This window comes from Macaca fascicularis, chromosome 19 (assembly GCF_037993035.2).
Source record: "Macaca fascicularis isolate 582-1 chromosome 19, T2T-MFA8v1.1".
Classification (NCBI taxonomy): domain Eukaryota; kingdom Metazoa; phylum Chordata; class Mammalia; order Primates; family Cercopithecidae; genus Macaca; species Macaca fascicularis.
Genome location: NC_088393.1, coordinates 49,105,573 through 49,118,951, shown reverse-complemented (window position 1 = coordinate 49,118,951; position 13,379 = coordinate 49,105,573). Strand labels below are relative to the sequence as shown.

The 13,379-nt window shown below is 53.5% G+C and overlaps 1 protein-coding gene across 12 annotated transcripts in view; it reads left to right on the top strand.

Annotated features, from left to right (window-relative positions):
• Positions 1 to 13,379, top strand: part of GRIK5 (glutamate ionotropic receptor kainate type subunit 5) — an 83,412-nt gene that overhangs the window by 9,084 nt on the left and 60,949 nt on the right. For 7 of the 12 annotated variants that reach the window (XM_065535552.2, XM_045379493.3, XM_045379490.3 and 4 more), the window contains exons 2-9: positions 1,796 to 1,924; positions 2,244 to 2,408; positions 4,775 to 4,872; positions 4,978 to 5,143; positions 8,147 to 8,325; positions 10,546 to 10,599; positions 10,701 to 10,862; positions 13,068 to 13,220. In XM_065535552.2, the coding sequence (XP_065391624.1) occupies positions 1,796 to 1,924; positions 2,244 to 2,408; positions 4,775 to 4,872; positions 4,978 to 5,143; positions 8,147 to 8,325; positions 10,546 to 10,599; positions 10,701 to 10,862; positions 13,068 to 13,220 (1,106 nt within the window). Of the gene's footprint in view, positions 1 to 1,795; positions 1,925 to 2,243; positions 2,434 to 4,774; positions 4,873 to 4,977; positions 5,144 to 8,146; positions 8,326 to 10,545; positions 10,600 to 10,700; positions 10,863 to 13,067; positions 13,221 to 13,379 lie in introns of those variants that run through there. The other 5 variants (XM_074023724.1, XM_074023723.1, XM_074023722.1 and 2 more) reach the window with 3 other exon arrangements.

Below are 13,379 nucleotides of genomic sequence, written 5' to 3'. Positions count from 1 at the left end.
TTTCCTTCAGTCTTTCTGTCCTTTGTCCTCTGCTCCCTGATTTTCTTCAGGAGTCCCTGGTGTCTCAGGATGACCCACTCCCCTCCTGCCTCTCTCCTAGCCCCGCCCTTCACACTCCTCCCACTGTGAGCGCCTCTTCCCGGTCTCCCAGCATCCCTTGCGCCTCCATCCTTGACAAGCCTTCACCGTAATCCACATTATAGTTTGCAGTCCCCAGCCTGTCCATCATGCCTTCCCACCCGGCACTCTCTCCTTCTCAGAGGCCCAGAGGGCGGTGACTTGCTCAAGATCACGCAGTGAGTCTGGGGCAGAGCTGAGACTGATCCCTGGCCTGGGTTTTCCAGGCCACTTGAGATGGTCAGAAGGACTTGTGCCTCTATCCTTCCCTCGAAGTTCTCATTCCAGTTTCACCAGCTCAAGCTGTCCTTCCATGGGGACTGAGTGGGGTCCGGTGTCCAGGCCCACCTCACAGCATTCTGGGCCCCCCACAGTAACCCTACTCCATGGAAACCCAAGCATCCCTTCCCTTGGGGCACAGCCCTCAGCCAGAGGGAGCGGAGCTGTGCGTCTGGCCGAACTGGTTGCCCTGCAGAAGGCCGGGGTGCCTAGAGGAATCCCTGACTCCATAGGAGTGGAGAGTTGTGAAGAGCAAAAATGTACCATCTTCCCCTTTACTTCTGCTCCCCAGCAGGGTGGGGGGCAGCGGTTTGGCACCAACTTCTGGCAGGCAGCTCACTCCCTGCCTTGCTAACTCCTCCCTTCCAGCTCTTCCTGTTTGTATCCAAGTCGGTTCATATCTTTTCTCCATCCTCTGTCTCCGTCTTCCTGTGTCTCACCTGTGACTTGGTTTCCACCTCTCCAGCCTGTCCCTCTCTCTTCCTCTCCCTGCTCTGTCCTTTCTTTATCTTGCCTCCTCATCCTCCTGTCTCTCCCCTCTTTCTCCCTTCTTGTCCTCTTCCTAGCTCCTTGTAACTCTCTTCTTTTCTCTCTATTTCTACCCCCATTTTCCTATTGTCTTGTCTTTGTCTTCCCTTGTATTTCTATTTATTTTGTCCTTTCTCTTTTTCTGAGTCTCTGTCTTTCACTTCTCTAAGCCTCTCTTTCACTTTCTCTGTTTCCTCCCTTCTCTCTCTTTGCTTATTTATTTATTTATTTTTTAGCTCTTTTACTGCTCTGGGTCCATTCATCTATGGGGCTCTGTGTGTGCCTCTCTCTCTTTTTCTCCATCTCTCCCGAAGTTTCTTAACTCCTGGATACTCTCCCCTCCAGACCTCGGATGTCCAGGCCTCTCTCCCCATGGGATTGTGGGAACCAGGGACGTCAGGAAGTGGCAAGTGAGGCCTGGGATGGGGTTGCCTAGCAACCACCGCATCCTCTCCAGCCGGTTTCTGTTGCCTAGTAACGGCTGCCTGCCCAGAGACAGGGGCGGGACTGGGTGGGGGGTGGCACTTCCTGGTTTCCTATTAGGGTGGGGCTGGTCCCAGGAATTCACTCCTACCTGAGAACCTTGCACGCCTCCCTCCTGTTTTGGTAGCTGGGCCCATCCTCTCTCTTGCAGCCTGTCCCACTCAGCACCTGAGCACTGTGACCTCCGCTCTCCTCTCTGATCTGAGCTTCCCTTCTCGCAATGCCCTCAGTATTGCCAGCTTCTGAACAGAGCAGGGCTCTGCAGAGCTGTGAACTGCTTGCCAACAATGTCCCCAAGGCTTCTGTGATCACCCCATCCAGCAGGCCTCCAAGGGGTTCCATCCCACCACATAGTAATCTCCCCCTGGGCTGGGGGGTCTCCCTGTAGGTGGCGAGTGGGGGCCGCGGCAGCTGCGTCCCCATGAGGAGGGGAGGAAGATGCCGGCTGAGCTGCTGCTGCTGCTGATTGTTGCCTTCGCCAGCCCCAGCTGCCAGGTGCTCTCATCACTGCGCATGGGTGAGGCCCTCCCGCACCCTGCCCCTGTGTCCTCAGAGACCCTCCCGTCGGGCCCTGGGGTTCCTCTGGGGACTCATGCATGCCAGTCCCTCAGGACCTGGGTCTCAACTCTCTTCAGCAGCAAGGAGTCCCAGCCTCCAGTTCCTCCTTCCCCCAGGACCCAGGAGTCCAGACCCCTAGCTCCTACCAACCTCAGATCCAGGTGTCTAGACCCCTGGTCCCTACACCTACCTCACCCTAGAGCCCAGGAGTCCAAGACCCCAGCCCCCTCCTTCCTCATGACTCAGGAGTCTGGTCCCCAACCCCTGTGTACCCTCAGCTGCAATCCTGGATGATCAGACAGTGTGTGGCCGCGGTGAGCGTCTGGCCTTAGCCCTGGCCCGGGAGCAGATCAACGGGATCATCGAGGTCCCAGCCAAGGCCCGAGTGGAAGTAGACATCTTTGAGCTGCAGCGGGACAGCCAGTACGAGACCACGGACACCAGTGAGCGGGGCCTTGGGGGCATGGGGTGAGGCAGGGCAGGCCGGTGGCCCTCAGTCCATCCCTTTGCCCCTGGCTTCTGGCCTGGTCTTGTCCTCTTCTAGCTCCATCTTCCCCCTTCCTTTGTGTTTGTCTTTGCCTTCTTCCGAGACATGGCTGCTGCTGGGCCTGGAGGTTGGAGAAGAGGGAGAGCATAAGCCCCAGGTCTGCTCTGGAGGAGCACAGGGTGGCATTGGAAAGATAAGCCCTGTCATCCCAGCTGGCCATGGATGCTTGTTAGCCCCCAGAGCTTAATAACAAGCCCCAGGCATGGAGGGCAGGAGGCTTGCGCGAGGGTCAGCAAAGGCATTCTGGAGAAAGCTAGTCTGAAGCTGGGCTCTGAAAGGTGAACAGGATGTAGAAGGAGTGGCATGGCTCCAAGCACAGCCGGCCACATGACGGGGGTGTGGAAGTGTCTATGGAATACTAATGGGCTGAATGTTCGAAGGTGTCACTTGAACAGATGTGCTGCAGTTAGACCTTCGGAAGATGCTGCCTTAAAACATGTTTTAGACAGGTTTCTTTCCTGCAGGCCTTATCAGAGGCTTTATGGTGTTACTGCATGTTTCAGATCACTAAGAGGGAGAATGGGGTATGGCGTTTCCCAGGCTTTTTTGGCTGGTGTGGCACAGAGTATAATTTGGGAGAAGCTGGGATGGAGGGTGAGGAGGCAGATGGCATTCCAGGCATGTGCCTAGAGTCTGGAGATGGGGTGGGGATCAGGGTGGGAGCAGAGGGAAATATTTGGAGCCAAGGAATGAGGGTGTGTGGGGTTGAGCCCATCCTGAATCCACCTGGATTCAGGGCATATTTGGAGAGATTGTGAGAGATTTCAGAGCTAAGTGTGAGGCAGTAGGAAGCGAGGCTGTGCAGGCTGTCAGGCCGGCTCAAGGAGGCTAGAGTGCTGGGGTGAAAGATGCCGCCTTCACCCACAAGCACTGAGAAGCCATTGATAGGTCTATACCAGGGAGCAAGGCTTCTGGAAAGAGAATCTGGAGGCTGGATTTGGGTAATGAGTGAGAACTCTGGTATATGTCTGAGTTGAGAGTCCTAAACTAGGGCAGGGACCAAGGGGTTGAAGAGAAGGGGACAGATGTGAGATATTTGAGGACAAAGAAGAGATAGGACGTGGTGACTAATTGGCTGTCAGGAGAGAGATTGAAGGCAAGGACCATTTCCAGGCATCTGGTCTGTGTGGATGGTGGGGCCCTCACCAGTGTGGAAGGTCCAGAAGGAGCCAATTTGGAGGAAATGAGGTGTTCAGTTATGACACCTTTAGTTAGAGGTGGCAGAAACCAAACTCAGCCTGGTTTAAGGAAAAAAGAGAACATATTAGCAAATGTCACTAAAAGACCTACAGACACATTTCAGGCATGGTCGAATCCAGGTGTTCAAACGATGGCCTAGGATTGTTTCAGGCATGGCTGGATTCAGGTATTCAAATGACATCCTGGAGAATCTCTCTGTGTCTTTACTTTTGAGGCCTGCTTTCCTCTGAGTTGGCTTTATTTTCAGAAATGCTCTCTCAGCTGGTGGTGAGATGGCCCCAGCAGCACCAAGCTTACATCTCACCAGTTTAGCAAACCCAGTGATAATTGTAGCAAAAGACCTGGGGAAGGTGCTCCATGGTCTGATTTGCGTGCATACATATCTCTGAACCAGTTGCCATGGCTAGAAGAATGGAGTTCTGTGACTCCCCAAGGCCTGCATCAGGTGCCAGTCAATCATGGGAACACTGGACTGAAGGGTGGGGATAGTTCCCCCAGGAGAAGTTAGGGTTCTGCCATGAAAACAGGCACTGGACAAGCAAAAACAGCAGCTTTCCACCTCCCAGTCTCGAGACACACGTGTCTAAGAAGGAAGAGAGCAGAAGAAAGAGGAGGAAGTAGGTAAAGCAGGAGAGTGGTGTTTGGAATATGAGGAGGCTCCAGGGTACCTGGGCTGCGGGGTCAGGGGAGGAGGTAGTGAGTGCACCGTGGGTTGTGGCATGGCTGAAAAGATTGAGAACAACAGCGGCTGAGGCACTAGGCACAGGCTTTGCAGGCAGAGGAGGCCCCTGGTGTCTCTTTCTCTTTATCCCTTCCTTTGATCTCCCTTGGCCTGACCTGTCCCTCTGTTGCTGTGTCCTCATCTCTCTCTGTCTCATGCCCCCTCATGTTCACTTGTTGGGTGGGGTCAGAGACTGTCCTTCTGGGTCCCGGATGGCAGAAGAGGATCAGGCAGTTGCCAGTGTCTGATCCTCTCCTGGGCCATGGGGGCTCCCTGAGAGATGGGGAAGGAGAGGAGGCAGGGGGTCCCTGACTCTGTGGTCTCTTCCCCTTCCCTTGCAGTGTGTCAGATCTTGCCCAAAGGGGTTGTGTCTGTCCTCGGGCCCTCCTCCAGCCCAGCATCTGCCTCCACTGTGAGCCATATCTGTGGAGAGAAGGAGGTGAGGTGGGGAGCATGGGCCCAGGGCTTTGCGGGGAGTGGGTCCCTGGGAGGCAAGGGCTGGGCGGAGAAGCAGGATGGAGGCCAAAGTTTCCTCTCTGTCCAGATCCCCCACATCAAGGTGGGTCCCGAGGAGACACCCCGCCTTCAGTACCTTCGCTTCGCATCTGTCAGCCTGTACCCCAGTAACGAGGACGTCAGCTTGGCAGTCTCCCGAATCCTCAAGTCCTTCAACTATCCCTCGGCCAGCCTTATCTGCGCCAAGGCTGAGTGTGAGGGAGAACTGGATGTTTTGTTTTCTGTTCCCCAGACACCCCTTCCCAAGAGATCTGGTGTCCCACATAGTGGTTCACTGCCCGCTAGTTAGAACCCTGGGGCACCCAGACACCAGGCTCTTCTCCCATCTTCAGAAACCGAGGCCTCTGGTTCCACAGACCCCTTCTCTCCTCAAAGAGATCCATTTAGTCCCCAGATGGTGACTAAGCACCTGTCATGTCAAGGCCCTCTGCTAGGCCTGGGCGTGGTCCCTGGGTGCTTGGAACTCCAGTTCTAGTGGAGGTCATTGGTCATTGAGCTGTTGTGATACAGAGTGGTACGTGTGCTGCCAATGGGCATGTGGAGCCTCTGGTATCACATAGGAGGGATCCTAATCCATCTGGGAGGTTCAGAGCCTGTGCCTATGAGAAAGAGACATCCAAGCTGAACCTGAAGGGTGTGGGAAGAAAGAGGGAACAGGTTCTAAGCAGAGTGTGGCAAGGGCAGAGGTAGAGGGCCCAGGGAGCATGGCCCTTCAAGAGGCTTACAGATGCTCCCAGTGGCTGAAATATGGGAACAACGAAGCAAGAGATGATGGGAGCCATGGGAGGTCCCCATGCAGGGCAGGGCGAGGGGACAGGGTCAGATTCGTGTTCTAGGAAGAGTGCTTAGGCTGCAGTGTAGAGAACAGGCTGGAGAGTGACAAGAGGGGTGGCAAGGAGACAAGCGAAAGGCAGGGAGAGGCGACACTGGTCTGGGCCCAGGTGGTGGCAGTTGGAATGAGGGGGCCAGGGTGATGTGAGAGGCAGTGACGGAAGGAAGAGGGTGGGGCTAGGGATGGTGTGAGGCCTCTGCCAAGGAGGAACACTATTCATCAGGGGCACACGTTGGGCATGGTGTGTCTTTGAGACATTCATGTGAGATGTCTGGTAGACTGGTGGATTTGTGGGTATGGAGCTTGAGGCAGGGAGGGACTGTGCTCCGTAGCCTCTAGAAGGAATTCCTCCTTCAAGAAGTATTTACTGGGCCAGGCGTGGTGGCTCACACCTATAATCCTAGCACTTTGGGAGGCCAAGGTGGGAGGATGGCTTGAGGCCAGGAGTTCAAGGCCAGCCTGGGCAACATGGTGAGACCCCATCTCTTAAAAAAATTTTATTGAGCACCTGCTCTGTGCCAGGCGCTGCTCTTGGTATTAGGGGTCAGCCATGGGTGAAGTAGTCCAAGTACATTCTGATGAGAGGACTTGGGCAAAAAACACCACAAATAAGTGTATTACATGGTTAGAAATAGTGAGTTCTATGGAAAAGTAGAAATGACTTATGAAGAAGGGTGTGGGCGTGGGGTGCAACTTTAAATGAAATGGTGGGCGAGGGCCTCATTGAGAAGGTGACGTTGGAGTAGAGACCTGGAGGAGGGGAAGGAGGGAGCCATGTTAGGATGTGAAAGAAGAGGGTTCCAGGCCAAGGGAATAGCCAGCGTAAAGGCTGCAGGACAGGAGCAAGACTGTGGTGTGTGCAGAACAGCAAGGAGGCGGTGTGGCTCAAGCCCAGAGAGTGAGTGGTGGGGAGAGGAAGGGCTGTGGGCTGGGTGGTTTAAAAAAAAAAGTATTTATGGAGCAGCTGCTATGTGCCAGGCCCGGCTCTTGGTATTAGGCTATTAGGGATCAGTCTGTACTCTAGTGTCTCAATGAGTCCCCCGCCCACCATTTCATTCAAAGTTGTACCCCACACCCACACTAGACTCCCAGTCTTCATAACTCACTTCTGCTTTAACGTAGAACTCATTACCTCTTTTTTTTTTTTTTTTTTTTTGAGACGGAGTCTCGCTCTGTCGCCCAGGCTGGAGTGCAGTGGCCGGATCTCAGCTCACTGCAAGCTCCGCCTCCCGGGTTCACGCCATTCTCCTGCCTCAGCCTCCCAAGTAGCTGGGACTACAGGCGCCCGCCACCTCGCCCCGCTAGTTTTTTGTAGTTTTAGTAGAGACGGGGTTTCACTGTGTTCACCAGGATGGTCTCGATCTCCTGACCTCGTGATCCACCCGTCTCGGCCTCCCAAAGTGCTGGGATTACAGGCTTGAGCCACCATGCCCGGCCAGAACTCATTACTTCTAACCATGTAATGCACTTATTTGCGGTATTTGTTGCCCCACTCATCTCCTCATCCTGTACCCGGTCTGCTTCACTCACGGCTGACCCCCAATACTAAGAGCAGAGCCTGGCTCAGAGCACATGCTCAACAAGCACCTTTTTTTTTTTTTTTTTTTTTAAAGAGATGGTGTCTCACTATATTGGCCAGGCTGGTCTTGAACTCTTGCAGTCTGGGCAGTAACAAGGGGGTGAGGTGGGCAGATTGTGTGGGGCCTTGGAGGCTGTGAGGACTTCGGCCTCAATGACTCTGACTGAACTGAGAAGTCATTCGAGGGTTTGGGGCAGAGGAGGAGCACATCTGACCCGCATCATTCTGGCTGCTGTGTACGGAACAGACTCAGGGGCAGGCTTGGGGATTGCAGCAGGCAGGAATTGGTGGTGGCTCAGGGCAGGGTGGTGACAGTGGCATGGGGTAAGGGGATCTGATGTGTTTGGAAGGTAGGGCCTTGATGGATTGGGTGTGAAAGAGAGGAAGCCAGAGTTTTGGCCTGAGCGACTGGCACACTGGAGATGCTGTTCACCAACACGGGAAAGCCGTGGTGGTTGAGCAAGGAGATTAAGCATGAGATGCCTGTCAGACCCCCAGTGAGGGGTCAGGAAGGTGGCAGAGACAGGAATCTGGAGTTCTAGGAAGAGGTCTAGGTTGGGATTTTAATTGGGGAGGGCCCAGGCTTCGAGTCCCCAAGCCCATTACCCCATGGGATCCAGCTGCCCCATGTCCTTGCACACCCTCCAGTCCTCTGCCCAGCTGCCCCATGTCCTTGCACACCCTCCAGTCCTCTGCCCAGCTGCCCCATGTTGAGGAAGAGTGAGTGTCTGTGCCATGCCTGGGTACCTAGAAGGGCTCCAACCCAAGGCCCCACCCCTCCCTCAGGCCTGCTGCGATTGGAGGAACTGGTGCGTGGCTTCCTCATCTCCAAGGAGACGCTGTCAGTGAGGATGCTGGACGACAGCCGGGACCCCACGCCACTGCTCAAGGAGATCCGTGATGACAAGGTGTCCACCATCATCATCGATGCCAACGCCTCCATCTCCCACCTCATCCTCCGTAAGGTGAGCCCCCCACCTCTAATTTCCCAAAGGACTGGGGCCAGAAACTTGGGGTGACTGAGCAAGTCACCCAATGCCATGGGCCTCAGGAGTCAAAAGGGGGCTTCAAGACCTTCTTCTTCCGTGAAGATGATAATTGTAAAGTTTGTCTCTCAGCCTGCCTGCTTCCTGGTTGTGTGGTCCTGGGCAGTCACCCCATCTGCCTGTGTATAGTCACTGTTCAGTGGGTTGTGAGGATAATGAGTGAGTGGCAAGTAAAGTATGTAGGGCAGTGCCTGGCCCAGAGTCAGATCTGGCTACATCGTAGCACTGAAGGATTTTTAAACATTTTTTATTGAACTCTGTGTTAAGGTGTTTTTGCATGTATTTTTTTTCTTTTTCTTTCTTTTTTTTTTTTTTTTTTGAGACGGAGTCTTGCTTTGTCGCCCAGGCTGGAGTGCAGTGGCGAAATCTCAGCTCACTGCAACCTCCGTCTCCTGGGTTCAAGCGATTCTCCTGCATCAGCCTCCCAAGTAGCTGGGACTATAGGCACCTGCCACCACACCTGGCTAATTTTTGTATTTTAGTAGAGATAGGGTTTCACCATATTGGCCAGGATGGTCTTGAACTCCTAGTAACCTAGTGATCTGCCTGCTTTGGTCTCCCAAAGTGCTGGAATTACAGGCGTGAGCCACCGCACCCGGCCAGTAACCAAATTTGTATTATTTATTTTTCTCTACTTTTTTTTTTTTTTTTTTAATTAAAACCGTATGTCAGCTAGGTGCAGTGGCTCATGCCTATAATCCCAGCACTTTGGGAGGCCGAGGCGGGCAGATCACGAGGTCAGGAGATCAAGATCATCCTGGGTAACACAGTGAAACCCCATCTCTACTAAAAATACAAAAAAATTAGCCGGGCGTGGTGGCAGGTGCCTGTAGTTCTACCTACTCAGGAGGCTGAGGCAGGAGAATCGCTTGAACCTGAGAGGTGGAGGTTGCAGTGAGCTGAGATTGCACCACTGGACTCCAGCCTGGGTGACAGAGCAAGAGTTGGTCTCAAAAAAAAACAAAAACAAAAACAAAAAACCCACATATCACTGCTGGCTGTAGCCCACAGGAAGTGCGAACAGAATCCACTGGGTTCTTGAGACAGGATGACTTAAGGAAGAGGTTTCAGGTTTGGGAGCCAGGCAGGCCTGGGCTGGGATCCTGTCCCCTCCTGTGCCAGCCGTGTGAACAGTTGTCTCTTCCCTTTCCAAGCCTGCCCTTCCCTGACACCCACGTGATGAGAGCCCAACTCCTGCCACCCAGGAAATGCAAGCTGGTGCCCTTTAATTTTATAATTCTCGTGGGGGGACAGACTTGGGTGCTTCTGGCAGGAAGAATTTTTGCAGCTTTGTTTTCCTTGAGGACTATGAGAAAAGGGGCTCAAGAATGAATCTTGACATTCAAACTGGCTGCTATTATTGCAAAGCACTCTTAAAGATTGCAGGGAATCGATTTTCTGACCTTATGCCTGGGCTGAGCCCTACACATTAGCAGCCCAACCTTGGCTTTTGGAGAGTGTAGGGCTTAAAATTAAGGCTCTCCTCTCCGCTGGGCCTGGTGGCTCACACCTGTAATCCCAGCACGATGGGAGGCCAAGGCAGGAGGATTGCTTGAGGCCAGGAGCTTGGGACCATAGCAAGACCCCATCTCCACAAAAAAAAAAAAAAATTTTCAATTAGCTGGGCATTGTGGTGCATGCCTATGATTCCAGGTACTCAGGAGCTGAGGTGGGAGGATCACTTAAGCCTGAGAGGTCAAGGTTTCAGTGAGCTATGATCCACTGTACTCCAGCCTAAGTAACAGAGCAAGATCCTATCTTTATAAAAATAATAATTCCCCTTCCTGCCCTATTTCTGAGACTTCTTCTTACCTGTCTCCAGAAGGAAATCTTGTAAGTGCCTTCATGAGAGATGGGGGCGTTTGGGGACCCTATTCTCTCCTCTAGCAAAATCTCCATCCCACCTGGGACAGCAGTCAGCATGGCAGGACACCAGGGACTAAGGCCTCCCTCTGCCCCCACTTGTCTCCTCCTCCCTGTCTGTCTATCTCTGAGCATTTCTTACTTTACTGTGTTTCCCATGGGATGTCTTCTCACCAGGTCTGTCTCTAAATCTCTCTTCCTCTCTTGAGTCCTCCCCATCTCTGCCTGTGGGTCTCTGTCTCTCACTCTGCCTCTTTGCCTCCCTGTGTTTTCCAGGCCTCAGAACTGGGAATGACTTCGGCGTTTTACAAGTACATCCTCACCACCATGGTGCGTAGGCGTTCTGGCCCCTCTCTGCCCCCACTTCCCTCCCACCACAGCTGTCCCACTTAGGTCTCGGCCCCAGGCCTCACCACCTCTTCTGGTCCCAGGACTTCCCCATCCTGCATCTGGACGGTATTGTGGAGGACTCCTCCAACATCCTGGGCTTCTCCATGTTCAACACATCCCACCCCTTCTACCCTGAGTTTGTCCGCAGCCTCAACATGTCCTGGAGGGAGAACTGTGAAGCCAGCACCTACCCAGGCCCTGCGGTGAGCACACAGATACCCAGTCACACCCAGAGACACTCTGTGCACAGATACTTCTGGGACCCCCTTTCAGACCTCGCTCAGATCATGCTCAGAACCCTCTCGCCTCCCTGAGGCCTCGTGGTGTGGCTTTGTGATGCACTGGGGCCATGTCCTCCTCTCCCTCTACCTCCCACACCACTCTGGCCATACCAGCTCCTCAAGGTGCCTCTGATGCCCCAAGCACAGGTGCACCTCAGGGCCTCTCCACACCCTCTTCCCCCTGCTTCCCGTGAACTTTCTGAGAGAAGCAGTGGGTCGCTCCCCATCACTAGGACATTGCTCCAGTGTCCCCTCAGGTATAAGATTTTTCCTTCCTCCTACTGTTTAAAAAATGGTAAACTTGGCCTGGCGTGGTGCCTCACGCCTGTAATCCCAGCACTTTGGGAGGCCAAGGCAGGCAGATCACCTGAGGTCAGGAGTTCAAGACCAGCCTGGCCAACATGGTGAAACCCCACCTCTACAAAAGTATAAAAATTAGCCGGGCGTGATGGCAGGTGCATGTAATCCAGCTACTTGGGAGGCTGAGGCGGAAGAATCACTTGAACCCAGGAGGCGGAAGTTGCAGTGTGCTGAGATCGTGCCATTGCACTCCAGCCTGGGTGAGAGAGTGAGACTCTGTCTCAAAAAAAAAAAAAAAAAAAAAAAAAAAAAAGGGTAAACTGGCCAGGCATGGTGACTTACACTTGTAATCCCAGCACTTTGGGAGGCTGAGGCAGGAGGCTCACTTCAGGTCAGGAGTTCAAGATCAGCCTGGCCAACATGGCGAAATCCTGTCTCTACTGAAAACACAAACATTAGCTGGGTGTGGTAGCACGTGCCTGTAATCCCAGCTACTTGGGTGGCTGAGACACAACAGTTGCTTGAACCTGGGAGGTAGAAGAGGTTGCAGTGAGCCAAGATTGTGCCACTGCACTCCAGCCTGGGTGACAGAGCAAGACTCTGTCTCAAAAGAAAAAATAAAAAAGGTAAAGTATCTACTTTTTCACCCCTCCCTGCCTTGTCTTTTTCCATAGCACTTATATTTGCTTATTTCATCACGATGTGGCTTACTGTATATTAGACTTACATAGAGATATGGATTTGAGGACTGTAAGTTCCATGAGGGCAGGGGGTTCTGTTTATTTTGTTCATCATTGTATCCCCAGTACTTAAAACAGCATAACTCATAACAGGTGTCTGATAATAGATGTTGAATAAATACCAGCATACAGAAGATGCATATTTATATGTATTTGTTCACTGACATCTACTCAGATACCAAGACACCAAGACACTTCTACGCAGAGTGCACATGGACACCAAGCTGTCTAGTCAGTTGGGTCCACACAGGGACATCACACGCCCCAACACAGAGGCACATTTGTGTGTACTCCTGTGCACATCTACACAACACAGATACTCAGACCTTCACACTAACACAGCTAGGGCACACCCTAACAAGCACACACAGTGGTTGTGTCACAGCTTGGTGGCCAGAGTGTATGGGACGCTCACTGTGTGCCAGGTGCTGTTCTGAGTGCTTTACAGGCGTTATGTCACCAGATCCCCACAACAGCACATGAAGGTAGAGATTACTATTATCCTCATTTTACAGAAACGGAAGCTAAGGTTCAGGGAGGAATGAGGACTTAGCCCTGTCACAGAATGAGAAAATAGCAGAGCCGGGCCTCTAGCTCTGAGCCACCTGCCTCCCAGGCCTGGGACCAACCATTAAATGCTCCTACCTTTCTGACACCACCCCCACCCTTCGTATAGATGAATGGGCATGGTCATCCAGCCCCACTCATGTAAACATGTCCCAGACACACTCAGATGGGGACTGTGGCCATCTTCCCTGGCCTGCATCACCCAGATTGCCGGACATACCTGCCCATGCAGGTGACACAGCTGGCTATCCAGGCACCCTCTGAGAGACACATGGCCACACACAGTCTGGGAGACCTACTCCCACCAAGACACGGGAAGCACACACACCTTCCCCGCTGTCAATTCCACTTCCCAAAAAAGACACTGGAGCCACTTGCTCACTCCTGACCCACCCAGTTTCCCATTCCTGGGGAGAGGGAAGTTATTTGAGGGCTTGAGGGTGGCAGCTCAGGGGACTTTGGGGCTCCCCTGGCTAAGCAGCCTCTTATCCATCCCACCCCCACCTCTGTCCCACCACAGCTGTCAGCTGCACTGATGTTTGATGCCGTGCACGTGGTGGTGAGCGCTGTCCGAGAGCTGAACCGCAGCCAGGAGATCGGTGTGAAGCCGCTGGCCTGTACGTCAGCCAACATTTGGCCCCATGGGACCAGCCTCATGAACTACCTGCGCATGGTGAGCCTGAGCAGGGGTGGGTGGAGGAGGCAGGGCATGGCCACCTCAGGTGGGAGCACTCACTGTGTCCACCCTGTGGCCCTCTGCCCTCCCCGCTCCTCCCACCGTACCCACTGCCTCCCCTGTCCACTCCCGGCTGCTGCTGCCTGTCTGGGTTGC